This window comes from Thermoascus crustaceus (assembly GCF_041956765.1).
Source record: "Thermoascus crustaceus strain CBS 181.67 unplaced genomic scaffold VTN00scaffold_5, whole genome shotgun sequence".
Lineage (NCBI taxonomy): Eukaryota > Fungi > Ascomycota > Eurotiomycetes > Eurotiales > Thermoascaceae > Thermoascus > Thermoascus crustaceus.
This window is the reverse complement of record NW_027192531.1, coordinates 1,376,287-1,402,206: the sequence shown is the minus strand read 5'-3', so window position 1 is coordinate 1,402,206 and position 25,920 is coordinate 1,376,287. Positions and strand designations below refer to the sequence as shown.

The following is a 25,920-nucleotide window of genomic DNA, read 5'->3' as shown; positions in this document are numbered from 1 at the left end:
GGCGTTCTGGCGGGTTCTAAAAAGTCGCATCGGTTGCTGTGAGATTTATAAAAGGCCATTCACAGATCGAGAGCGGTAGGGTCAGAGGACCGAGGCTTCACATGAGCTGTGTCTCGTATACTTTCGGAGTGCACCTTGCAAGAATTGGGTCTTGTGTCTTGCTGCTGTCATGTACTGTACATAATCTTGATCTACTAGCATTGGAATTGGAGCGTTAAGCAGAGTCTATTCCCAGTCTGTCCGAACAAGTATCCGGTTTGTAGGACGTAGGGCTATGGCATCAGGCAGATCACGTGACTACCGTCGCCTCTTGACGTCTTGGGCGTGGAAAGCTGGCGCGCCTCCGCAGCAGCCGCAGTTTCCACCCGAGTCGCTAGAACATATTTATTCACGGGCACCTGCATCTTCTCCGCACCTCCGCCTTCTTTGCGCAGCACTCCTGTCAGCCCCATCGTTTCGACATGAGGTGCTGAACTTCTGCAACTGCTCATAAACTTCTACACGGTTCCCTATCTGCAGAGCAGAAATGGCATCACTTTCGCCCAGATATTCTGCCACTGGCAGATCGCGGTCATCAGATGCCGCCTCATCGCCCTCGAATAACGAAGAATTTCTCGCGTCTGGGGCTAACAACGATGCGGGCACACCATTGCCAGAGTCATTAGAGGACTCGGAAACCGTATTCCTCAATCGACCATCCCCGTCCCCGAGCGAGTCGCGAGCAGAGGCCGCCTCCTCCGACAACCTGGACGGCGCCACTGCGCCGAGCAGCAAGACGACCAGCGCAGTCGACACCTCGAACCAGGAGCCGCGGAAATGCTGGATCTGCTACATGGACGAGACGGAGGACACGCCGCTCAACTCGGAATGGCGCTCGCCTTGCCCTTGCGCCCTGACCGCGCACGAGACTTGCCTCCTCGACTGGCTCGCCGACCTGGAGAATCCCCGATCCCGCAAGCGCAATGGTCGTGCGGCGAAGATGCTGTGTCCACAGTGCAAGTCGGAGATCGTTATATCGCGCCCGCGCAGCTTCATCGTGGACCTGGTTCGTGCGGTGGAGAGGCTGGCGGGGCGGCTGGTCCTACCGGGGATGGTGTTCACCATAGCGGGCACGGTCTGGGCCGGCTGCTGCGCGCACGGTGTCTACTCGATGTATTTGGTGTTCGGGACGGAGGACGCGAGGCGGATCATCGAGGACAGCGCAGATGGATCGTGGAGTCCCGGCCTGAACCTGGGCCTGCCGCTTATTCCACTGGTTCTCATCTTCTCGAGAACACGCTACGCGGAAGGGCTGCTGCCTGCGATCCCGGTTCTGTTCTTCGCGACGCATACCCCGGCCGGCCACGAGCCTGAGATCGACCTATGGCCGCCTAGCGCTGCCATGACGTTTGCCGCTCTTCCCTACGTCAAGAGCTTCTACAACGCTTTCTACGAGAAATTCTTTGGAAGGCTGGAGAGGAAGTGGATCGCAGAGGTACAGCCGCGTGCAGGAGAGGAGGGCGATGATACTCAGCAGGGCCAAGGCGGTGGTCGTGTCGGTGCACTGGGCGACGTCGGCGACGGACAGATCCTGATGGAGATCGACCTCGAGCTGCAGGTCGGGATGGGCGATGCCGAGGAGGAGCCGCAACAGATGCTTGGTCTGCCAGCGGGGGAGAACCAGCACGGTGCCGGCGAAGCGCAGGGAGAACAGGCGCAGGCAGGCCTGAACGGCCAGAACCAGGGAGCAGGACAGCAGGGCGGTCAGATCCTTGGACGACGACAGGACGATTTGATCCACGAGACGAGCAACCTTGCAGACACGGTTCTAGGGGCCCTTCTCTTCCCCGCCATATCGGCCTCCATGGGCGGACTGCTGAAAGTCATCTTGCCCAAGTCGTGGACCACGCCGCCACCGTTCCTAGACCGAGGGAAGGTTGGGCTTCTGCAGAGCCGCTGGGGCAGAAGCGTAGTCGGAGGCTGTCTCTTCGTCCTGCTGAAGGATGCCCTGGTGCTGTATTGCCGGTGGAAGCTGGCGCAGACGCACCGGAAGCGGAGAGTGCTCAACTACGACCGCACGAAGAAGCAGGTGGTTGGAAGATGACAGCTGTGCAGGCTTTCGAGCTGCATTCCTCCCCTCTCCCATTTACCTTCTCTGCTGATGACCATAGTGTAATGAAGCATTGGACGGCGTTTTGGGATGGTTTTGTTTTACGGCAGTGATGACGAATTTATTGGAAATGGCCCTCTAGGAATGACTAAATTACCTCTTTCTGGCACTTCTCAATATTAATGGCGTTTTTGATTAATGAGGTGCAATTATGGTAGCTGTGCATCTCTACCTCGGTAATATTCGTAATTCTCGTACGGTTCCGGCTTTGTAGAACGTAATCCCATATCAGCGTCAGACATGTCTCGAGATGAACCGACAACTACAGGAAAAAAAAAAAAACCAATTTTGAGGCTGTGAGTTTACCCTCTCTCCGCGAGCGGACAAATCTCGCAGTATCAATCAGGTAGATGTATAGAATAGTGGTCAGAGCAAGTTGATCTAAGTACTGTTCAGACCGTCCCTGGACCCAAGCGCCGACCCGACCCCGTTTTCGTTCCTGGAGGCGGCTCCGTGCTCCGATCGCTTGGGCGCTTAACGTTCGATTCGATCCCGCTAAGTCTAAGCGCCCGCCCGAGACGGCGTAGACGGCGGCTGATTGAATTTCTTGGGGAACTCCATCCAGCGACGACTCGGGACGATATTCCTTCCAGCTGCACGCCGGCGGGCGGCACATGGAGAAGGACTAACTGATTTTCTATTCTAAAATTTGAGAAGAATACTCCAATTACAGCACCGGCCAGACAGATCGAATATTACAGACGGACAGGACAGTTCTTTTTTTTTTTTTTTTTAAATTACCACCTACCCACGATGCGGCCGCTCTCCCCGGTCCTCGCGAGTCTCGCGAACGTCTTCAGGATCCCTATCTCGTCTGCCTCCAGACCTGCAGTATGCGGTGATACCTTGAGAAAGTCGACAACGACAACGACGACAGGGTTGGGACTGGCACAGACCGCAGTCGCCGGAACAACAAGACCCTTCTCGTCGACCAGCACCCTCTTGAAGCGCAACAAGGGAAACGCCCCCAAGACCGATAAGCGCGTTAGTACGTATCCCTTTCCCTCCCCTCTTCACCCCATTAAAAAACCCTTCCATGCTAACGCACGAACTTCGTTCCAAAGCCCTAATCCGCTACTTCCTCTGGCACCCCCTCACCCCCCGCCCCCTCCGCTTCTCCCGCACCCGCTACCTCCGCCACTGGACGATCCACCGCGCCTGGCAGCTCTACCAGGCGCAGCGCCGGCGCGAGAAGACGCTCGAGCTGCAGCGGATGTGGCAGGCGATGCGGGCGGCGTGCGAGGAGCTCCGAACGGGCATCGGCGACGGGGGGAAGCTGTTCCGGAAGAGCATGAACAAGAAGGGGGTGTTTACGGATCTGGTGCCGATCGAGTATGGGCGGATGCAGACCGAGGGGCCGAGCGCGGAGGGGTGGAATCATGATTGGAAGAGGCAGTAAATTTCTATTTCTTTTAGTGGGATGGAAGAAAATGGAGGAAGAGGATTCTGATTTACTGAGATCAGTGACGGCTTCGGCCTTTTGGATGAGAGGAAAAGCCCCCAGTCAATGATTGATGGATGGATGTATAGTGTTTGCTTGTTCTGATCTGACGGAAGTGTATGTTGCGTGCGATGCTTTGTACAATATGGACATTTCCCTTTCCGTTGATTCTTAACTCTGCCAATCTACGTTGCAGAACATTGTACACGTGATTCCTATCCTATCTGCTCATTTTCTTTCATACTATCTCAATCTGATTCCTGGTTGATACAGAGTACTGAAATCACATTTTTTGACATGATCTTGGAAAAAAAAAGAAAGCAAATGGTATGGAACATGGTTATTTCCTGTAACTCTTTTTAGAAGAAAGAGCCAGGATACACACAAAAACTGTTCGTAAGAACAAGATATCTCTAAGCGACGTCACAATCTGGTACGATTCGACGTGAATCCTCGCCTGCTTAGTAGCAGCCTGTCCCACCTGCTCCGGTCTGACATATCTCATATTGTTGCACCGCTGCGTAACGTTCTCTTGGTATTTGCGGGGTCGTCGGAAAGAAACGATCAAAAAGAAGAGGGAACCCAACTGATGGAAAAGAAGTCGAAATTGAGAAAAAGATATTCATCATCAAGAAGACACGCTTCAAAAGGAGGGGAATCAAGAGAAGAGGAAAAAAGTTACATGACATGGCAAAAAGGACATGAACATATGTCAAAGGAATGAATAGGAACATACCCATTAAGAAGTGTACAACTTCTCTTCAAGCCATAGCATGGCGTACGTAAGCGAAGCGGCTTGCGAAAGAAAAAAAAAAGATCCCTCTGAAAACCTAAATAGGCCGGATAAGAATCAACGAGACCCCCAGAACGCCACTGATGCACATTGTATCGGACGAATCGAATCGAATCGTCGGTCACGAATCTTCTCCGACTCTCCCGAAGAGACGGAACGGGCAGAACAAAAAGAAGGAACGGAGACAGGCAAAGAGGCTGATAGGGAAGCATGGATGCGTGACAAAGATCGAATCAGGAGCAGACGGCGGGGCAGCAGGAAGAGTCGTATCTTCATCCTCTTACGGCTCAAATCCGTCCAACCTAAAGAACCCAAGAGGAAGAGAGACGTACGAAAATGAAATCAGGCGTGATCTCATGAGTTTGCGGAGAGCGGCGGTCGATCATAGGATGATACAGCAGGAGCTCTTCCGCTTGTCAAATGTGAGAAGGGCAGCGCGTGTGGCTGCTTCGAACACATCGTCAACCCCCTCACCGGTCAAGGATGAACACTCCAGGTATTTCCTCGCCCCGATCTGCGCGGCAGTATCGCTTCCCTCTTTGGGGGTCACGAAGCGCAGTGACTTCTTTCGCATTTCCTCAATTGCAAGGGGATCTTCACGGAGATCCTTCTTCAACCCGACAAGTATTATGGGCACGTCGGGACATCGTTCGTTGGCCTCCTCGATCCACTATTCTACGCGTTAGACACACGCAACGCGCATTGGCAGATCGACGGAATAAATTGCACGCACCTTATTTTTAACGTTCTCCAGGGAGTCTGGTGTGTCCACGGCGAACGCAATTAGGAGCACATGAGCCTTGGAGTACGCCAACGGGCGTAATCGCTCATAGTCTTCCTGACCCGCAGTATCCCACAGAGCAAGCTGGACGGACCGGCCATCTACTCTGCAGTCCGTCACGTAGTTCTCGAAAACAGTTGGGACCTATCAACAAGCGCAAGTCAGAGGGCTGGTCGTAGGCCGCAGGTACCACGTGGGAATACTGACATAGTGCTGTCACGATGTTAGCATATTGATATGAGGCTCTGGGAACGCAGGAATATACTCACAGTGGGGAAGTATCCTAGGGTGAACACACTGAGAAGACTAGTTTTCCCGCAGGCACCGTCTCCTATGATCACCAACTTCCTGTGTGCACCTCAAGTATCAGCACCATATCCTCATCGAGACAGACGGACGTCCCGACTGCATCTGCAGAGCACCCCAGAGTTCCAGGTTCCTTGGGACCATCTAAGTATAGACCACCAGGGCCGTCGCGTCTGCATGAGGAAGCCCAGCAGAAAACAGCACTTCCTGGTTTGGAAGCACGGAAGCTGGATGACTTCGACAACCAGCAGGAGCGCTACGTAGACGCGCAACACGTACCTTCGCATCACATTGTCCATCTGTTGTTGTGCCATTGGTACCGGCAGCTGCAGCGGACGAACCGGAGGCCGAACACGCGAGATGGAAGATGAGTGGAAGCCCACACGTCGCTGACAGACAGGCCACCGGCCAGCTCAATTGAAACCCAAGGCAGACACGTTCCGAGCCCGAAAGGAGAGATGAAATGAGCCTCTGGAAGCTGGAGTCGGGATGGACGACAAGCAGATCGCGGACAGAGGGAGGGAGCTGAGCTCTCGCGCTGTTGACAAGCGCAGGGAGGTGGCAGGTAAGGCTGACAACCGGCGGGCTGCGCGAGTGGGATCGATGGTGATCCGGGCGGATGCCGCGGTCGATGGGAGGTTGCGCGACAGGGGATAGATAGATTGGTTCGATTCGAGGCACTTGGCGGTGGAGGTCAGGACCGTGCAAGGTCAGGGTCGAGGAAGCGTCGAAGAGAGCTAGACAGCAGAGAAAGGGGGGAGGATAGAAGGATTGAAGTCGGACGGTCTGCAGAACTGGGGGGGGGGGGGGGGAGGGATATTGCGCGGATGGGAGAGCGTCGGGAGGCCTGAGACAGTAAGAGAAGCTGACGGAGACAGACGGTCTGTTTCTCATACGAGGGGTTGAGGCCGACAGCAGTCTGGACTGGAGCGATGGCGGACGTCCCCAGGATGGGCGATCAGCGTGTCAAGAGCCTCCCCGCCACAGCTGGCCCAAGCTGAGCCAGCAGAGACGGATGGGAGATATCACGGCCACCTCGATCGACGCGACATACGTAATCTGCGACTCTGATCGGGGCAGACGTCTACTAGGACCTAGCGCTCGAGATAGAGATAGCATCGGAAAGGTGCTCTGTACAGTACAGTACCTGAGTAACTCCCCGTATCGTACCCCGTACCGTACTATACGCAACGGTACGAGCTCGCTTGCGGCGCCTAGCGCCTCCCGCGCAGCGCAGCGGCGTGCGGCACGACGACCAGCCAGAGCGAGCGCTCCAAAGCCCGGCGTCAAGATCCACCATCCAACCCATCTCCGTCCACCACCAGCATCCCGCCCTGTTGCGCCTCCGCTGAGAAGACAACGCCCCTCCAGCCTTGTCCTCTCCAATCCCGCCCGTCCGTCTGCTAGAAGCCCTGTCCGCGCTCCCTCCGACTCCCGCGGGCTTCCCGCCTGGAGCTTTTTACCCCCCCATTCCTTCCCTGGCCGTCCTACCGCTGTCCATCTCCCGGTACCTTGGAGGGGCTTGTCGCCGACTCGACCAGACCCTCTGAGCAGCACGGTCTGTCTCTCTCCCCCGAGCTCTAGATCCCTCTCTGCAGCTCGCCCTTCCTCCTATTCCTCCTTTCCGTCCCATGTGCTCTGTGCCGCTGGTCTGACTGCCAGTCCCGCATCAAGCAGCAGCATGCCATCAAATCCCAAACAACAAGGTACAGCGCAGAATCACTTGTCTCAGTTGGGTGCAACAGCGAACACGAACGCGAACACGTCCACAAATTCTGTCTCCAAGTCGACAGCATCTCCGCACGTCAGCAAGACCAGTTCTATCTCCGCGCCGTCGGACAGCGTGCCACCTAGAACATCTCCAGACCTTGCAGACCGGGAGGAACCTGTGGCGAAGGAAAACAGTACCCAGCAAGCAGCAGGGACCATGGCGCCGGCAGTGAACCGGAAGAAGCAAAAGAGAAGGCAGAAGCAAGCTGCCCGGCAAGCTACGGAGCAGCAGCTCAACAACGGCTTTCATTCCACGGATACCGCCGATCAGAACGGGCACCCTACCTCTGACCATGAAGCAAAACGCAGTGAGGCGGAGATTGTAGCCTCTGTGGATGGCTTTGAAGATGAGGGTCACTACGAGCACGTCAACGGCGAGGAGTACTACTACGAGGATGAGAATGGGCACGTGTATGCGCAGCAGCACGGGCAGCCGCAGTCGGAAGCCAAGGGGCCTGACGGTCAAGAGAAGAAAGCCGCGAGCGGGAAGAAGAAAAAGAAAGGTAAAAAGGGTCGTTCGGGTTCTCAAGCCGAAGAAAGAAGCTCTACCTCTCTCTCTACACCTTCCGCCTCGACGTCCCGACCTCCTCCTTCCGTATCCAACGCCACCCTTCGAACCGCGCAGAAGACAAAGGACCGAATATGGAACACCTCGACGCAAGAAGAACGAGAGAACATCAAGACATTCTGGCTGGAATTGGGCGAAGAAGAACGTCGTGCTCTTGTCAAGGTCGAGAAAGATGCGGTCTTGAAGAAGATGAAGGAGCAGCAGAAGCACTCGTGCAGCTGTACCGTATGTGGTAGGAAGCGAACGGCCATCGAGGAGGAGCTTGAGGTTCTATACGACGCGTACTACGAAGAGCTCGAACAGTACGCGAACAACAACCAAGGCTCTTTCGAGAACGGTGCACCGATCGTGCCTCCTCCCCGATTATACCAACCGCCATTACGCTCGCTCGACCGGCACTCCCATGTACGAGGGCAACATCATCCGTCGCGAGGTCGAGTACAGGAGTTACCAGATGATGACGAAGAACTAGAAGAGGAGTACGATGAGGACGACGAAGAGGACGAGCCCTACAGTGAGGACGAACTCGAAGACGAAGCAACCCGCTCTGCTCGTGCAGACTTCTTCGCATTCGGTAATAGTCTTACAGTGAAAGGTAACCAGCGCTCATTTTCTGTAGGTGCACAGACACTTTGGCTAACGCTTTTTAACTTCTTCTTCTAGATGGCATCCTCACAGTAGCGGATGATTTGCTAAAAAATGACGGCAAACATTTTATTGACATGATGGAGCAACTAGCTGAACGCCGAATGCAGCGCGAAGAAGACACGCAGTATGGAATGGCCGCTCATCAGTCCCTTCATGCCGGGCATAACCACGGACCCCTTGATGAAGATGACTATGATGATGAAGAGGAGGACGAGGAGTATGATAGCCAGGATGAGGAGTATGAGGAAGATGAGATGGTCCGTTCGTCAGTTCCGAACGGTTTTGAACGTGTGTTAACAGGTGTTTTAGGATGCGATGACAGAAGAACAGCGTATGGAAGAGGGCAGGCGAATGTTCCAGATATTTGCTGCCCGAATGTTTGAGCAGCGCGTGTTGACAGCATATCGAGAGAAAGTCGCAGAGCAGCGCCAACAGAAGCTCCTTCAGGAATTAATGGAAGAGCAAACCCTGAACGAGCAGCGCGAGGCCAAGAAAGCAAGGGAGGCTCAGAAGAGGAAGGATAAGAAGAGGCTCCAGAAACAGGCGAGAGAGGAAGAGAAAGCTCGACGGGAGGCCGAGAAGGCCGCAGAGGAAGCGGCTGCCAGAGCCCTCGAAGAGAAGAAGCTTGAGGAGCAAAGGCGAAAGCGAGAAGAACAACGCAAAAAGAAGGAGGCCGAGAAGAAGGCGCAGGAAGAAGAACGCGCCCGCAAGGAAGCCGAGAAGCAACGGCGTCTGCAAGAAGAAAGGGAGCGACAAGCCGAAGCCGAACGGAGGCAACGGGAACAGAAAGAACGGGAAAAGAAGAAGCGCGAGGAGGCCAAGAAAAAGGAGCGAGAAGAGCGAGAGGCCCGAGAAAAGAAGGCCAAGGAGGAGAGGGAGCGCAAGGCCCGCGAGGAACAGGCCAAGAAGGAGAAAGAGAAGGCGGAGCAGGAGGCCAGGGAGCGGGCCAAGCGCGATGGCCAGACCGCGCCTCCGCCGCCGCCGCAGCAGCCTCAGGCCGCCCCGAAGCGGACGTCCCAGTCGGGGTCTATCCCTCTTCCTCCTGGCTTGCAGCATCCCCAGGGTACATCGACTCTCCAGTCGCCGCACTTCCAGGTCGCCACGCCTGTTGTTCCCAAGGCTCCCACGCCCGCCCGTCCGCGTCAGCCGTCGCAGCAAGGCTCGCATGCGTCTTCCCCCAGGTCCCAACCGGCCGGCACGGAAGCGTCGCAGGCCTCGATCTCTCCCCGGACTGCACCGTTATCATCGGGGACATCGAGTGCTGGTTCGATCAAAGGCCATGGACCACAGCCGGTCCTGCATCATCCTCAGCCCACGACCCCTCTGTCTCCATTGGGAGGGGCTGGAAGGACGGCTCATCCGCTGGGATTCCCCGGGATGAATGCACTGCCTTCAAATCCCCCTGGATTGCCTGGGATGGTCCCACGTCCACCGATGGTCCATGACTTGCCCATGTACCCGCCGCACTCCGGTCCCATGGGAGGACAATTCAGAGGGTTTCCCGCCCCGAACGGGATTCCAATGCCCCCTGGTATCAATGGCACCCATCCGATACCTCCTGGACGGGGATTCCCTCTAGACCCAGTCTTACCGTTTCACGGACAGCAGCCGATGCCCGGTCCAATATCTCCGCATCAGCGGTCACAGGGTCACTCCAGACAGGCATCAGGCTCTTTTGAGAGATCACCCCTCGACTCTCATTCTCAGACACTACCCATCGCCCGGCCGACTCCCATCAAGCGCCCGTCGAGCGCTACCCCTCACGACCAACAGAAGGAAGGCGAAAAGACATCACAGCGAGATGTTGACGATCTCAGTGCTCAACTAGGCAGCAGTGCGCTGCTCGATGACACCGATGTCCCTTTTACTTCCAACCTGTCCCAATCTCTACCAACCGCAGCAGCTCCCGGGCCCTTCCAAGGACCCGCGCGTGCCAGCTTCGGTGCGTCACCGCTGTTCACGGACCCTCTTGGCGGTGAGTATTGCAGTCGTTTCATTTTTAGATAACCTTTTTTACTAACAAGCTCCAATGCAGCACCAAAGCATCCAAACTTCCCCCTCGCTGCCGGAGCAGGGAGCACATGGGGTACCCACATGCCCTTCGGGGCTCCCGCTTTCCCGGGTGCTCCAACATGGGGAGCTGCAACTGGTGAGTGGTCGGCCATCTCTTAAATTCCGAGACTGTCCTAGCTGACATTTACTAGGCGGTGGTTGGGCCAACAACGCATTTGGTATCGGCAGTCATCACCGCGCTCATACATCTCGTCCTGTTGCCATCCGGCTACTGGTGATCCAAGCCTGCAAGCAGCTGGATGCGGCCGGTCCTACAAAGGGAGCAGCTGACTTCCATGATGTTAACCAGGTCCTGCGCCAGGTCGACCAGCTGAAGCCCCCTTCTGAGCCTCCAATTTCGCTCAACGAAATGTTGGATATTTGCGATACGGAGGGTAACCCGCAAAACGGTGGCGGTAGCTTCACGGTCAAAGACGAAGGCGAAAATGGGAAGTCTGTCAAGTTCGAGCCGGACAACAACAGTCATCTCTCAGGCCACAGAGGGAGCATTGTACCTGGCGACATTGGCAGTCCCGTTCCCAGCAGCAGCATGCCTGCTGCCTTTGGTGGGCCTAGGCAGTTCCCCTCTCCTCAGTCGGGATTCTAGGCATCCTCCTTTAGCATCCGCAGTCTAGCGTTCTATGCTCCTGCGCCTTCGATTGATTCTCGAGCCTCCTTAAAGCGTCGAAACGTCGTATTCCGAGTTGCCTCTAATGCACGTTTCTTCTACCCCTTTCCCGAGCCTCCTTCTTGTTCTGTATGTGTCATCCACATTACGCAGCGATTCCCATGGAGTTTACTCCGTGCAAAGCAATTGCATGTTCTGATCCTCTTCATGAACGAAAACATGTCGCATCATCCATCTTCTTATTCCTTCCCCTGTGAGGCGCCTTACTGTTCGTGTTGTTTTTTCCCCGCTACCCACATTTTGTGTGAGAGTCGCTGCCGGACGTGCTATTCTTTTTTTTCCCCCCACCATTTTTCGCGTTTTATCCCTGTGTACTGTATGTAGCCAGGAAGAGCAGCGCCTTTTCGCCACCCTTTTTTCTTTTCTTTCTGTTGTTTATCAACGCAAGGCAGGCAGGCAAATGACCAATGACCAATGACCATGGTGAGACGGCTGGCAAAGGGCTGTCTCGTATCTATTTCAAAAGATTCCTTCCATTCTCGATCTGTTCGGTCCGCGTAGGTTCTCTATTAGTTCCTCGGATTATCGTGTTGATATTCTCGTAGATATCAATCAACCCGCCTTATAAGTGATCGACTAGGTAGGTGTGTCGCATGATATAAATGATCTCGTTTGCTCCTAGGTGACATCAACCTCCCTATACTTCTTACTCCGATGGTGATACCTATCTCTAACCTAGACAGATCTACTACTATCCAGTAAGTAGTTCCCTCTTCTTTCGCTTGCATACATATTCATCTCGTCAACACCTTCCCTTCCTGGATTTTCACCAAACGACTGAAACCGTAAAGTAGCCTTTTAATGCGTTTCATGTTCCGGCCGAAGTCCTTCAGACATGTGAAGTATACATGTATGATGATAAAATACAGTATAGTACGATACGATACGATACGACAAAACAACAACGGCTATCTACTGTACTCCGTACCTTAGTAACCTAAGCTAGTTACGGCTAAGCTGAATAAGCTTAGCTGCTTCTCTTAGGTTCTTCTGATCGATTCGATCGATTGGGTTCCAAGGGCTTAGCTGTCAGCTAATCATTCGGACTGGACCTCGGGGTACAATACTGTGCATTCTGTTGGTTAGTAATTATTTACCTACAGGAAAAGAAGATGTTCACAATATAATAATTTTTTTTTACTGGGGAGGGGACAAATGAGGAACGATAACGCGGAGAGCAAGCAGAAATAAAATAAAAAGGGAAGTCCTTCATAATATAAGATCATGTGATAACCTAAGCTAAAAACTATGATATATTATTGGTTGAAGAGAATTCCAGCCCTTCACTACACGTTACAATTCCCCCACCTCCACACTGTCCTTCTTCTCTTCTATTCTCCGCGTTCCCCATTCATCGTACCTACCTACATACATGCCTAAGTACATGGATACACACGGTCAACTGACCCACTCGCTCGAGTCGCTTCTTCTTGACTACTGCCTCGGCTCCGTAACGACCCCCTCATACTCCCGCGACCGGATATAATCCAGGGTCCGCTGGAAGTGGCGTTTGGGGTTCTCCAGGCTCGAGTTCGGCTCGCCCTGGTTGGTCTGCAGGTTCGAGTGGATCAGCTCGATAAGACCGTTCAGGTACTTGGTTGTAACGGTCTCATTCTGCTGGTCGAAGTAGTAGACGTAGCGGTTGAGGATCTCGACGAAAAGCTCCACGGACACGGCGGTGTCCATGCAGGCGTCGGCGACGCGGAGAGCGCGCTGGAGGCACTCCAGGACACGCTTTCCGTCGCGGTAGAGCTGTTGCAAGAGGTTAGAATGATTTATCCATGCATTAGTCGTAAATGGAGGATTTGATGCTGGCTTACATTCTTCGGATCCTCCTCTCCTCTCAGTGGGTTCTCGACAACCCACCACAAGTGACTGGCCAGATACACCGCCCGGCACTGATCTGGTTTCTTGAGCAGTTTACTTCCATGGAGTGCTGCCTTCGTGATCAGAGTGTCGTAGTTCTCCTTGGAGAAACCTCTGGTCCCGTGGAGGGCACCCGCAATGATACAAACTGCCTGGAATTGTGCTCGAGAGTCGCTGATTGAATCCTCGTAAATCGTAAACGCTTGGGCGAAGAACTCGTAGCTGAATTCCTCGAAACCGGTCTGATCGGCAACTTCACCGCACATCACGAACAGGCGAAGAGCCAAATCAGCACACCCAGAGTTGACCCGTTGGTAAAGGCCGCTGACGCACTGATGCATAAAACGGAAGAGAGCCGAAGATTGTGACTGCCAGTTGTCGTCATAATGTTCTCGGGACTTCAGCTTGCGCGCGAGGCGTAGTGAAGCAGTAACGATTGCTGGCGTGGTGTACCTGATCCGATCGTTGCCATCTGCATACGCCTTGCGAGTTGCTTGTAGGAGCTGTGTGGAGCACGTTAGTGCGGAAGTTCATCTTCTTATAAGACGATTCTTACCTTTAGTTGGGTCTCGTTGTCCGGTGCTTGGATGAGATGGACCAATCTGGCAAGCCACCCTTGCTCCTCGATCGTCTCATCGGTCTCGCCTCCGCGTCGCTGCGACTGCAGTCCAGGATAGCCCACAGGCTGTTGCATGCCTTCTCTGATCAATACCCTGAGAACTTGTAGAACCCTATCCAGGTTTTCTGCTGTCGTGACCAAGGTCTTGTTACGCAAAATATTACGGATAACTTCGTGGGCGACGCTCCTGCGCGTAGGATAAGATTGAGAGGATAGAAGGGGAATATAGTGGGGCAAGGATAAAGCTGTGAAGATGGATGCATATAAGCGAAGTGGAGCAAGGAGGAGATTCAAGAGGTTCTGCTGTGCAGGGGCGGAGTGTAGGTCGGCGTGGTCTGCATATTCAGCAGTTTTCTGTTCTGCGTATTCGAGGACCTGGTCGACATATTCTGAAATTCATGTTAGCAAAAAAGAGGCGATGAAGTTTATTAAGTTCCGTTAAGCGCGATCCCGTACCTAATCGATCAGGGTAAATGTTCCTTTTGTATTGTCAGCTCCGCCTCAAGCGTGAAAATTATTCCGGGGATCTTACAGTGCAAGATTAACAAGAGATACTAATAGCGCCATTATGTCCTGGATTGGCAGCCCCCGCGTCTTGATCAAGTTGACAACCTGATCGTAAAAGATCTCATACAACTTGATATTTGCTGGAATGCCCGGTTTCGCACCGCCGCTCTCTCCATTGGTGGCAGGAGCCTCTTCTGAAGGTTTCGTAACTTCGACGGACTCCTCAACCTTCGTGCCATTTTCTTGAACAGCGCCCGCGGCTGAATCAGGGATACCCTCCTCTTTCGACTGATCGGTCAGTCGGACTTTCTCGAGCAACTTCGTCACAGCTTCTTCCTCGGCTTGCTTGCGTGCAGCTGGATTTTCGGCCGACTCTCCCTCCCTCACTGCATATGACGACAGCCGGTCCATCAATCCAATAACTATCTTTTTCATGTCAACGTGCGGATTGAGCCTCGATATGGCGGAGAGCATGGGATCTAGAGTGTGAAGGTGATATTCGTCGGGGAAGACCTTCGTGATGACTGCGATCGTGGTTTAGCGCGTGGAATCCGACACGATAAGAGTACATGTAGCCATACCTTCAAGGAGATACTCCTGCGCCAGAACATCTCGACACATGACGACCTGTTCCAGCAGGGGTTGTAATATTACGGACTTATAGGTCTCAAGGTCCACCAACTGGCTCAGCCGGACGATGTTACTTCCAACGAGCAGTTCCAGTTCCCGTCTCTCTTGCGTTCTTTGCTCCCGCTCCCTCGAGTGCCCTTGATGTTGTAGTCTCACCCACAGCTTATTCATCTCCACGAAGTTTGTGAGTATGAAGTTAATCGAGTCCTGTAGGTTGCCTTCCGGACCATCGCTGTTTCCTGTGGGTAGGTGATCCCTTGCCTGACCAGACAAGTAATATCTCAGGAAGAGGCCGCGGATGGGGTGCTGCACGCCCCTACTCATTTCCATCATGTCCTTCATGATCTCTTTGACCGGTGCATCCTCAACTGACATGTAGACTGTCCCGACTGTGATCATGAGGTAGAGTCGGGGGATGATGTTGCCGGCATACTGCACCAACTCGTAGAGGTCCGCCAAGTGGTTCACGGGGTGGTTCTCGCGTAGGTAGACGGACAGATGACGGAGTGCATCGAAGACAGCCATGTACAGTTCGTAGTATTGCTTCGGGCCCAAACTTGGCGTTCGCAGCTCAGAGACCAAGGTTGAACTAATCGTTGATACAAGCCATCAGCAAGTTGGCCAGAGAAGTGGCAGCCGAACCTCGCTGCCTGCGCTCAGGAGGTCCTCTGAACTTACCCGCATTTGAGCGCGTCCATCAACTTTCCCGGGGTCTCAAGGCATTTTCGCATCATATGCGACTGCTGCCGCACCACTCCCAAGGCCTCCTCGAGCAGGCGGCTCTGGTCTTCGCTGGGAGACGTGGTGGTAGCCATCGTGCTGGAGGGGACCTAGGTCCGGGGGCCAACACGTGGGGGGCTTCAATAATGATTGCAGGGTTTCAGGAACCACTCAAGATATCGTTTTCCAGGGGCTATCGCTCCATATACAATGAGAAGAAGGAGAAGCGTGTGTCGTCTGGCGGGATGCGATGCGCCTGGTATCTCAGTCTGGGGTCGGGGAGTGTACGAGCTCGCCGTTGATAAGACGCTAGCCGTTCCTCGCTAGCGTCGCCCTAGAGGCGGTGGAGTTACTCCTCATCCACCCATGTGAATCGTCCTCTCTCAACATACACAACACCCCGCGCTGACCTCGATGAACTGCAACCATGTCCGATGACACTTGAATCCTACATCTTCCTGAACTGCTGAAACAGAGAACTGTATAGGTCTAATACACAGTCGAAGCTAATGGCAAAGCTGAAAAAGCGGGCCTTCTGCCGGATTCCAAGAGCCGCAGTTGAATGCTGCCAACACAGAAGACGCCATTCCAGTTTATCATCTCCTGAGGCCATAACTACCGAACGAAGGAAGCATGTCGCTTGTTGGTGTCGACCACTATGAAGTAAACCCAAAAATCCACAATACAATCCCCGAAAGCTCCACAAGTCCGTTGAATCCTGCTTGATCATATCAGCAGCCTTCTCAGCGACAGCATAGACCGTCGCTTGGATATTGCCGTGCGGCTCCATGGGGAAGATGCTGGCATCGACCACTCTGAGGTTCTTTGTGCCGTGGACGATGAGCCGGTTGTTCACGACTCCACCAAGCTCCTCCGGCATCATGGCACATGTACCTGCTGGGTGGAAGCAGCTCAAGAGACGGTTTTTGACGATCTTTTTGGCTGATTCCAGGTCTGTCACGTCTGCTCCCTCCGGATCCGGCTAGATGGTTTCAGCAATGAAGAAAACGGCGAGGTATTCACAATCCGATCCAGGTATTGTGTATGACGTCTAGGATTCTCAAGATCAATCGGGCGGGAGAGGTAATTAGGATCGAAAATGGGCTTCTCCAACGGATCCGCGGACCGGATATGAACGGAGCCGCACGAGAAAGGGTGGTCGCTTAGGGCCAGAGCGCTGATGTAGTTGTCAGGAAAGGACGGAGTGAGCAACTCGCCCATAGTGGTCTTCCCCGGTAGCCATATGCAGCTGGCTCGGGAAGAAGAGATATTCACAAGTTGACCCACTGTTTTCCAACAACATCTGACGCTGAATCTCATACTGCTTCGCGCGCCCTGGATGATGGTCCTGAGCAGTATCGAGATGCTCGACAACGAGTTTCTGATGTCCTCTTTGGCCAGTTTGCCGTTACCGTCGACCAAGGGTAGATAAGCGACCCTGATAGGAATGCCATTGAGCGGCCCTGCTTGGGCTTCTTGATACAATTTGACTACCATTGCAGCGCGTCAGGGTCGCGCAACACGTCACCAGAGACCTGCCCATCAGCGACTTCAAAGCTCAGGGCGGACGAGCAGTGATCTTGGAGAATCTCTCCGACCCCAGGCTTGCTGATCATTGTGTCGATACAATTCCTGTCCAAGACATCCTTGGAGCCAATTCCTGGGAGCTCTAAGATCTGGGGTGAATGGATTGCGCCGGCAGAAACGATAACCTCTCGTTTTGCAGCAATCTGTTCTTGCTTTCCCTCCTTCGTCCTTCCCTGTACCCCTGTTGCAGAGACAGAGTTATCTCCGGCTCTGTCAAGGAGCACTCGTTCGACATGGGTGTCTGTCAAGAGCTGGAGATTCGATCTCTGCGCGACTTCAGGGGTATAGTAGGATGTTGCATACCCACGAGACTTGGTCTTAGGGTGCGACAATGGACATGTGAAAGCCCCTAGCGTTTCACCATTAATAGGATCGTTCGAGCACTTCCAGCCGAGCTTGTCGAACGTCTCCATCCAGGCTTTATTGAATGCGGTGTAGATATCGGGCAACGACACAGGCAAGGGACCATCTGCACCTTGGTTCTTTTCGCTCATGTAATCAAGCGACAAAAGCGTTTTTGTATCTGCGCCTGCCGGAGTGTAGGTATGAGACTTGCGCAGGTAAGGAGCCAAGTCAGTGGCCGTTCGTCCATCGTTTCCAAGAGCTGACCAGGCATCGAAGTTGGTCTTGGAGGGGTACATAACCATGGAGAAGTTCATAGCCGATGAGTCCCAAGGAATTTGCCGCGCGGCTGTGGTATCTGCCTGCCGTTGACATGGTTCTGACAGTCTGTTAGCCTGATTGGCTGGAAGGAAGGACCTTTAAGACTACCTGAGGCTCACTCATATTGTCCCAATCGAAGTCGGGATTACCGTACATGGTGCTCATCAAGCCCGGCGTGTCGATCCTCGCATTTCCCCTGCGATCGGCTCCTGCTTCGATGAGCAGCACGCTCTTGGTCGCATCTTCGCTTAAGCGCGTGGCAACCACCAGACCTCCAATGCCACCGCCAATAACAATGTAGTCGAATTCAGGGGAACGGAGATCCGCGGTAGAGGAAGTACACGGGACATGATCCGCCATCTTGACCTGGAAATGTGAGGAAGCGCTGATAGAAGATACCAATGCCGAGGAATATTTCCTAATATACGAATGACCGAGTGAGTTGCGAAAGAATTCCCGGTATAGAAACTTGGGCATTCAATAGTAGATGGCAACGAATTCTAGAAGTCAGGACAATGGGAGCGGTGGCATGGAGTAATAAAGTTGTGACCTATCCTGCACCGCACAATGCTACCCCCACCAAAGGTGCCCACAAATCAAACCAAATTGTGTCAAAACTTCAGGATTTAGAAATGGACAGCTACTAGTATTGGGAGTTGAGACGGTGGCAGTGGAAATGGCACAGGACGGGGATCCTTGGACTGTGTGCTGTTAAAACCTCTGGTCTGGATTGTTGCCTGACCCCATGTCTCCGTTTCAGTGGCAGCTCAGAGGACGTCAAGGCGAGCAGGAGCTCGTTCTCTAAGGGAGAATAAAGAATCCTGGCCAAATGAGGATATTATCACTCGTATTTTGTACCGAGAGTTGGCCGTTCGCAAGCAGGGCTGACCGACAAATCACTGCAATAACTGCAACAGGACAGGAACATGAGTAGCAGTTATTTATTATCAATTTTGGTCTTCTGATACTCTTTTCTATTACTATTCAGTTGCTTAGATGCCTCTTCTAGCTGTTGTGCATTTGCAGATGGGATTTGAAATAGACTGTAATTGAGATTGAAGGTATACTTTGCTTGGCTTAAAATCGTGCGGAGTAGAACGCGAATGCAGAAGAAACCCGGGCAAAACAAAAAGAAATAAAGAACAAAAATAAGTAAAAGAAGCGCATTGACGAGCTTTAAAAGGAGCACCTACTGGACTGAAGGCCGGTTCGTGGGGAAGTTGAGATAGTACTTGAAGGATCACAGGATTATCCTAACTCGAAGAGATATAAAAAAGTAGGTTGATTCTTCATCATGGAAAACTCAACCTCATGCGCTGCATTGGTTAATGCTAGATATGATTTCCGGATACTTGCGCTCCCGATAATCCTTCTGAATTCTTGCTGAGGGTATCATGTTTTTCTCAGGGGAAAGGTACATACATCTGACGTGTCTTCTAGGCTCCTCTGTATACCAAATACTCATTGACATCTTCTTGCTTCATGCCTTTGTATTTTGCTGGTGACACTCCGATCATCCCACAGCGGGTGATCAACAAGAGCTTCTTGGATTACGCAATTATATCAAAAAGGGATATTTGCTGCATCGCTGACGTCCCAAACGAAGCCTTCTGGTATGTTAGCACGGCCCTCGTTTCGCAATGGAGACTATGATCGACCGGTCCCCGCTGCAGCCCGCAGCCCGCAGCCCGCTCACGCTGCCGTTTAGTCAACATTCTTCAAGCCGATTAACCTTGATTTCTGCACCTCAGACCAGTGTGCTAGACGCTCTAATTGTACAGAGTAATTCCCTGGTTATTCTGGCGGCTTGAAGATCATCCATGTAGAGCTTTGTGCAATGTCTCGATAAATTGAGGACCTGGGTCTATCAACGGGTCACAAAGAGAACTTTCAATGCAGAGTTGATATTGTGCGGCGGGTACATTGAGAATTTATGACTTTTCAATTAGCCTGCGAGGAATTTCCTTTTCTGCGTTATCATGAAGCCATAGCGGTAGGAAGCATAGCTTCACAGACCCGTGAACATTGTCCCAATTGCGAGGCCTCTAGATCTTGGTGTTTGACGATTAATACCAAAAATATGCTACCACAACATAATATCTTTCCCTTGCATTACATGAGAAAAGGCTCGGAAGCATGAAGATGAGAATCGGAACCTTGTAGATATATCTTCTGTTTTGCTTCAGGGATGCCTCTTTCCAACAGATGACGAAGACGCCTTGCTCCCTCCGATTGTTAAAGTAAACAAGCGGTCTAGCTCTCTGGATAAGTATGAGGGCTGGACAAGTTGTGCAGCCCCTGCTGCGCCTTCATGTGTTATGTACGTAGTAGGTAGTCGACTACAGTTCCAGCTCAGCTGAGGCCCAGATCTGCTAGAAACAAACGTATAGGTTTCATAGGTAGGTAAGGGACTTCATTCGGAGATAGTGAGCATTATGTGAAAGATATCGTGAGCGAGGCATCCTTAGGAATAAGAGCATCGTTGCCATTGATATGTAATTTCTTGCAAGGTGGTCGTTCCGCACTCTGTTTCATGATAAGGACACAGCTCGCCACTGGTCAGCTAATTCAGAGCCATACCAGACAGGTGCCAGCCATTGGAATCGATGGTGGATATCCCCTTCGGCGGGAGCAACCGACAATCAAACAATGACTCGATGATCAGCTTTCTCTGGGGAAAGCTGACGACAGGACCACGATAGAGAACCACATGCGCCTACCTTCAGAGGAAAGACCCGACGTCTATATTCGTGATCCAGCATCAACATTTTGTCATTTCCTACCTATGAGGTAAGATCAGGATCCAAAGCTCTCGGATGCGAGGCATTCCCCCGAGGACCCATGAGCTTGGCTATGATCTTCACGCTTTTCTCGCTCATCATTGCCTTATGAAATAATGGCCCCAGGGGGCGGGATTTTGGATGTTATGTTAGGATATGTCTCCGCCGGTGACTTGATAGGAGTAGACATTGGTGGACGAGGCGTTCCGCCGGATACGGAAAGGCCAATGCCCGCGGGTGGCAGGTGCATGATCATGTGATATCATACAAACCCCAAGATCTCTGGTCTCCAAGGCCATCGCGAAGTCCAGACCCTCATCTTCCATGATATCGGGTTTTGGTCCTTGTGCTTTTGGAGGTCTTGAACAGATATCACAAGGGAAAGGAATGTTGCGATAGGGATGGAAGGTCATCAGCATCTCTATCTCTACCAACTTCAAGGCACCGTGTGATCCAGATCCATTTCTTTCCACGCTCCTATCTACTAGTCCATACGTCCCAATCAAGGAGTAGACCACTTGGGGATCTGTGGTATGCGCGATCCCTATCCCTGGACTCCGTCGATCTGAGCCTGGGTCCCACGGGATGATGTGTTCCTTGACAAGAGGAATGCACCGATAATGTTTTTTTATCGGTTTTTTATTCTACCTATTGCCATTTGCTCCCCGGCAAGCCATTTATCAAGAGACAGCATGGCAGGAAAATCTGTCCTACTTATCTCCTCAACGAACGGGATTTCCTCTTCTCGACTCATTGTCCACTTTTTCCGACTTCTTTTCAGTCTGGAGAGGTTCATATCGGGACTTATTCCTATTGCCATCACACAACTGCCAGACCGTTCTCGAGACAATGGGAAAAGAAGAGGATACCAAAGTCGTACTGACCCCGGTGTCTGATGTTTCTCCGTCGAGTACCGAGAACCAACCGCAAGATGATCGTCCTTTTGAGCCACCAGATGGAGGAGTCCGGGCTTGGCTTGCGGTCTTAGGGTGTTTCCTGCTGCAAATGTGCTGCTTTGGTTACTTGAACACGTATGTGCATCGAGCCGTTTCGCTTCCCATTCCTATCCTTTTGCGAAGTCTGTCATCTTTTCCAGATGATGATATATATTCTTAGGATAGACCAGGCATATTTCAGCTCTATTACTCCGAAGTTCTGCTGCCAGAAAAGTCGACCTCTCAGCTGGCATGGATTGCAACTCTTCAGATCTTTTTGGTCTTCTTCTTTGGTCCCTTGATAGGCAAAGTGGTGGACGCCCTTGGCCCCCGCACCGTCATTGCACCTTTCTCACTTCTTTCCGTCTTTGCACTCTTTATGCTGAGCCTATGCAAGGAATACTGGCAAATTGTTCTGGCGCAGGGAATAGCCTTCGGTTTGGGAGCAGCAGGCACGTCGCTGCCTTCAATGGTCATACCCTCCCAGTGGTTCTCGACCAAGCGTGGCTTGGCCACGGGGATTGTAACTTCTGGCAGCGGCCTAGGTGAGTAGGATATTCTGAAGTCTCCTGATGCAATCCTCCATTATGTCCAACACTGCTTATTGCTAACGCGAGCGGTGCCATAGGCGGAGTGATCTTTCCAATTATGATTATGAACCTATTCGAGCGCACTAGCTTTGGAGATGCTGTGCGATGGAGTGCGCTGGTAGTCTCTGTAGGTGTGCTGGTTGCCAATCTCTGCTGTCATTCACCGTTCACGCCGAGACCGCCCGTCAGGGAAAAGTCTACTGGTCTGAAGGTCTTTAATCACAACCGATTCGCATCGGTGTATTTCTACTTGAGCTGCTTCTTCATGATGTGGGGTAGCTATGCTCCTCTAAGTTACTTGCCAGAGATGGCTCAGAGAGCTAAGATGCCACAAGCTTTGGTAAATTATATTGTGCCGATCGGAAAGTAAGAGCCTGTCTTTTGGCCCACCCCTATATGAGAAGAATTCCCTCTGATCATTTGCAACGCAGCATCGGCACTACAGTGGGACGGATCTTGCCCGGCTGGCTCTCCGACAGGGTCGGTCGCTTTAACGTGATGTTCGGACTGAGTACACTCTCAGGGATTCTTGTAACGGTATGGTGGCTTCTTCTCAACTACTATCCTTCTGTAGCCGGCATCGTTCTGTTCGCTCTCGTGTATGGCGTCGCCTGCGGCGGTTTTCTCAGTTTGGTGTCACCCTGTGTGGCGGATTTGTCTGGAAATCGAATTGAAGAACTCGGGACCGATCTCGGTGTGTGCTATGTTGCCTTGGCTTGTGGGTATGTCTCGTGTATTAAGCGATATCAAGTGATCTATATCCGGCTAACAACTCCTGTAGATCTCTCACTGGACTGCCCATTGGAGGAGCTATTAAGGATTCAACTCCCGACGACTCTTTTGCCGGACTAATCCTCTTCTCCGGTGCAGCCGTCCTTATGAGCGGAGTCTGTATGTTGGCTGCGCGCATCTCTCTGGTAGGCTGGAAGCCGTGGATCAAGATCTAGAGCTCTGCGACCTAGATAGGTCCAGTGTATGAGCCTTTGGCCACCCTCAAAGGTACCTGCAGCGGTGAATTCCCCCTATCCTCGTGGCAAGACCTACCAATGACACATCTTTATGCTACCTGAAATATTCCACTGTCATACTGTCGAGTGCATTGCATTATTACTTATACATGGTTATATATGCTCGAAAATAGCCTCAGAGCATATTTGTCGTCGACGCTCAGTCCGGCCTCCGTCAAATCTGTTCGAGTGGAACGAAGAAAAAGAAAGCCAAGCTCTAATCATTTCTTGATATCAGCAACATCCATCACCCCTTTCTTTCATCCTTACATGCCTTCCCCCGGATCTTCCAGTCTAATGCTGAAACAACTGCATTCTACCTACTTGCCTAACCACTAGAGCACCGCCTCAAAAATAAAGGCACGATCATCTTGCCCTTGCGTACTAATGTATTGTACATACATACATACATGCATGTGCTATAGCTCAGTCATTGAATGAAGGAAGTTAGGTAGTCTATCCGGCAACGCGAAATTCCGTTTTTGTTCTGACCGGCTGAAAAGAATGGGAAATGGGCATCTCCGTGTATATCTCAGACGCCAGACATAGGTAACGGCTCTTATATTAGGTGTCTATTTGCAATCTGATTTGACTTAGGCACGCTAAAGAGTTTGCTCAAGAGACGGAGGGGTTATTTGGACAAGGACTTCAGAAAAAAAATCATGCATATGCACGTTGATTCCATTCTATTCTTGACGTTTCCCCGGTAAACCGTACACTTCCGTCAAATCATACCAATCTGATAATCTATCCATATTATATATATCCCTGGCAGCAGGACAGGAAAGGAAAGAAACCGTGTGCTCGTCTATCTATCCATCCATTATGGAGCATTCAACACATCAACACGTAGAAAAGAAAGAGAGTATAAAACGCCGGTCATATTATATAATCGAAAAAAGTTTAAGGAAAATGAAACGTAAGTCGTGAACACGTCACGTCATTCTTTTCTCGTTCTTATTGTCGTTCTCGTTTCACTGGGAGTTGTTGTTGCCGCGGTACTGAGGGAATTCAATATGAGGGATGAATCTTGAGTCGGGGGTCGGGGTCGGCTGGGAAGGAAGTGGTGGCAGGTTAACAGAGCTCGACGACGGCGTGGGGGTCGCGCTGGCGCTGCTCAGGGCCTGCACCGGGATAGGCATGTGGTAGGTGACGTTGGAGCTTCTCTTGACTCCGGAACTGTACACGCTGCCCGTTCCAACAGAGCGCCGAACCTGAGTGTGGATGTTGTCGAAAGTACCGTTGTAGTAGCTCCGGACGCGGACGTTGCTTGCGGCAGTTGAGTTCGTGGTATCCCGCACGGAGAGACGAGCTTCGTAAGTGGTGGTGGTGTTAGATGGGTTTCTAACTCCGAGGCTGGACGTCGAGTTGTACTGTGACTCGTACGGTTCCGCGGACCGCTTGATGTTCTCAGAGGCAGCAGGTGCAGCGTAGGTTCCGTTGTAGTCGCGGACTTCGAGCCCGTATCCGCCACTGGTGCCGGTTTCGAGAGACCGAACCAGTCTTCGGACCGGAGTCGCTTCATACTTATCGGAAAGGACTCCGTTATCACGGCGGTATCGTCCATAAGCATAAGTGGACGAGTTTGTGTATCCGTAGAAAGGCACGCCAGTGCTTCCTGGAGGAACAGGGTAACGTCCTGAAGGTTGATACGGCGTGGCGGTAGGTATCGAACTGCTAGAGGCCTGCACCTTGCTCGACGAAGGAGTTGGCGTGACGGTCACAGTCACCGGAGGGAGTCTGGGGCCAGTCTCTGTGACGGTCGTTGTCGTGGTCTCGGTCTCGACCGGAGCGTAACCACCTTGCTCGCCTCCATCGACTGCCACAACGGAGTATGGAGTTTTCCTCCGGTGAAGAGCTTCATTTTTGCCTTGCTGACTGGAGACGGGGACGGCGTAGGTCGACGTGATAGATGAGAAGGCAAGGAGCACAGCGGCCGCGTTGAGATGCATGGTCGCGTGGTATGTTAGGAGATTCAGAAGAATGCAAATTTCTATCAACTTGTAAAAACAAGAAGAAAAATTGTACTTGAGATACCAATTCTGAGTATGGAGTGTGCGCAGAATCAGAGATATGAAGCTCTGGGAAACACCCTCAAATTAGAGTTCGAGGAGTATGGATGGACGGAAGGAAAAGGAGACATCGAAGCAGATAGAAATAATCGAAGGGCCCCGCCTAAGGCCAGCAAGCACACAATCCATTATCGCATGGTCTGAAATTTAGGAAGGCTGGGAAAGGTGTGATTTGTCGCGGCGTCACCTTGGTGATCGCGGTGTGTTTGGGTGGATAAAGAGGCTGGGCAGAAGCATCAACCAAGCTGTATGGCCCAGCCACGGCGATTTTCCGGCTGCACCTAGTGCGACGCCATCACGAAACGTAAGCATCGGATCGACGGCTGAAAAGATCGAGTGATCCACAGAGACCTGGGCCATGTTGCTACTCTCGCCAGCTATGAGGTTGGGAGAACGTCCATTTGCACGGCGATCGTTGTGGCTTAGTGTGGCTGGATGCCGAGAACCGGGCCGTGATGCGCGTCGGCCGTTCAGCCAAGTCAAGATGGCATCAAGACTCGGTTTGATGATGTGTCCGACAGGTTTTTCGTTTCCACTCCATAAACACCTTTTAATGGCTATAACACGGTTGCTTACATCATAACACATCACTATAATTAACGTCGCCATTGGGCTGCTCGGAAACCGGGCAGAGGCAGTAACGGCCACAGTCAGAAAAACGAGAGTCGGTCAGCATACGTGCTTCTGGATGCAGGACTCAAACGTCTGTGCTTTCTGCAGGCAACAGGTACCTTGTTCAAGCGTACTG

At 52.3% G+C, this 25,920-nt stretch overlaps 9 protein-coding genes across 9 annotated transcripts; 4 read left to right on the top strand and 5 right to left on the bottom strand.

The window, feature by feature from the left end:
* Window positions 1-526: 526 nt before the first annotated feature.
* On the top strand, window positions 527-2,083 carry VTN00DRAFT_8036 (uncharacterized protein; the record flags this gene model as incomplete). Its single annotated transcript, XM_069434846.1, has 1 exon — window positions 527-2,083. The coding sequence occupies one exon, from the start codon at window positions 527-529 to the stop codon at window positions 2,081-2,083; it is 1,557 nt and encodes a 518-aa protein (XP_069286302.1).
* An 819-nt stretch (window positions 2,084-2,902) lies between these two features.
* On the top strand, window positions 2,903-3,548 carry VTN00DRAFT_8035 (mitochondrial 54S ribosomal protein mL40; the record flags this gene model as incomplete). The annotated part of the gene is made up of 2 exons (XM_069434845.1): window positions 2,903-3,137; window positions 3,214-3,548. 2 exons carry the CDS (start codon window positions 2,903-2,905, stop codon window positions 3,546-3,548), a joined length of 570 nt encoding a protein of 189 aa, XP_069286301.1.
* Window positions 3,549-4,765: 1,217 nt separating this feature from the next.
* VTN00DRAFT_8034 (uncharacterized protein) lies at window positions 4,766-5,614 on the bottom strand (the record flags this gene model as incomplete). The annotated part of the gene is made up of 5 exons (XM_069434844.1): window positions 4,766-5,053; window positions 5,117-5,308; window positions 5,372-5,377; window positions 5,434-5,512; window positions 5,571-5,614. The coding sequence occupies 5 exons, from the start codon at window positions 5,612-5,614 to the stop codon at window positions 4,766-4,768; spliced, it is 609 nt and encodes a 202-aa protein (XP_069286300.1).
* Window positions 5,615-7,151: 1,537 nt separating this feature from the next.
* On the top strand, window positions 7,152-11,115 carry VTN00DRAFT_8033 (uncharacterized protein; the record flags this gene model as incomplete). Its single annotated transcript, XM_069434843.1, has 5 exons — window positions 7,152-8,403; window positions 8,472-8,713; window positions 8,766-10,431; window positions 10,492-10,605; window positions 10,661-11,115. 5 exons carry the CDS (start codon window positions 7,152-7,154, stop codon window positions 11,113-11,115), a joined length of 3,729 nt encoding a protein of 1,242 aa, XP_069286299.1.
* A 1,515-nt stretch (window positions 11,116-12,630) lies between these two features.
* Window positions 12,631-15,633, bottom strand: VTN00DRAFT_8032 (uncharacterized protein; the record flags this gene model as incomplete). The annotated part of the gene is made up of 7 exons (XM_069434842.1): window positions 12,631-12,948; window positions 13,017-13,565; window positions 13,619-14,070; window positions 14,138-14,160; window positions 14,214-14,712; window positions 14,770-15,407; window positions 15,497-15,633. 7 exons carry the CDS (start codon window positions 15,631-15,633, stop codon window positions 12,631-12,633), a joined length of 2,616 nt encoding a protein of 871 aa, XP_069286298.1.
* A 353-nt stretch (window positions 15,634-15,986) lies between these two features.
* Window positions 15,987-16,759, bottom strand: VTN00DRAFT_8031 (uncharacterized protein; the record flags this gene model as incomplete). The annotated part of the gene is made up of 2 exons (XM_069434841.1): window positions 15,987-16,520; window positions 16,562-16,759. The coding sequence occupies 2 exons, from the start codon at window positions 16,757-16,759 to the stop codon at window positions 15,987-15,989; spliced, it is 732 nt and encodes a 243-aa protein (XP_069286297.1).
* Window positions 16,760-17,028: 269 nt separating this feature from the next.
* VTN00DRAFT_8030 (uncharacterized protein) lies at window positions 17,029-18,148 on the bottom strand (the record flags this gene model as incomplete). Its single annotated transcript, XM_069434840.1, has 2 exons — window positions 17,029-17,846; window positions 17,908-18,148. 2 exons carry the CDS (start codon window positions 18,146-18,148, stop codon window positions 17,029-17,031), a joined length of 1,059 nt encoding a protein of 352 aa, XP_069286296.1.
* A 3,269-nt stretch (window positions 18,149-21,417) lies between these two features.
* On the top strand, window positions 21,418-23,040 carry VTN00DRAFT_8029 (uncharacterized protein; the record flags this gene model as incomplete). The annotated part of the gene is made up of 5 exons (XM_069434838.1): window positions 21,418-21,599; window positions 21,690-22,048; window positions 22,132-22,459; window positions 22,525-22,815; window positions 22,875-23,040. 5 exons carry the CDS (start codon window positions 21,418-21,420, stop codon window positions 23,038-23,040), a joined length of 1,326 nt encoding a protein of 441 aa, XP_069286295.1.
* Window positions 23,041-24,074: 1,034 nt separating this feature from the next.
* On the bottom strand, window positions 24,075-25,052 carry VTN00DRAFT_8028 (uncharacterized protein; the record flags this gene model as incomplete). The annotated part of the gene is made up of 1 exon (XM_069434837.1): window positions 24,075-25,052. One exon carries the CDS (start codon window positions 25,050-25,052, stop codon window positions 24,075-24,077), a length of 978 nt encoding a protein of 325 aa, XP_069286294.1.
* Between the last annotated feature and the right edge of the window lie 868 nt (window positions 25,053-25,920).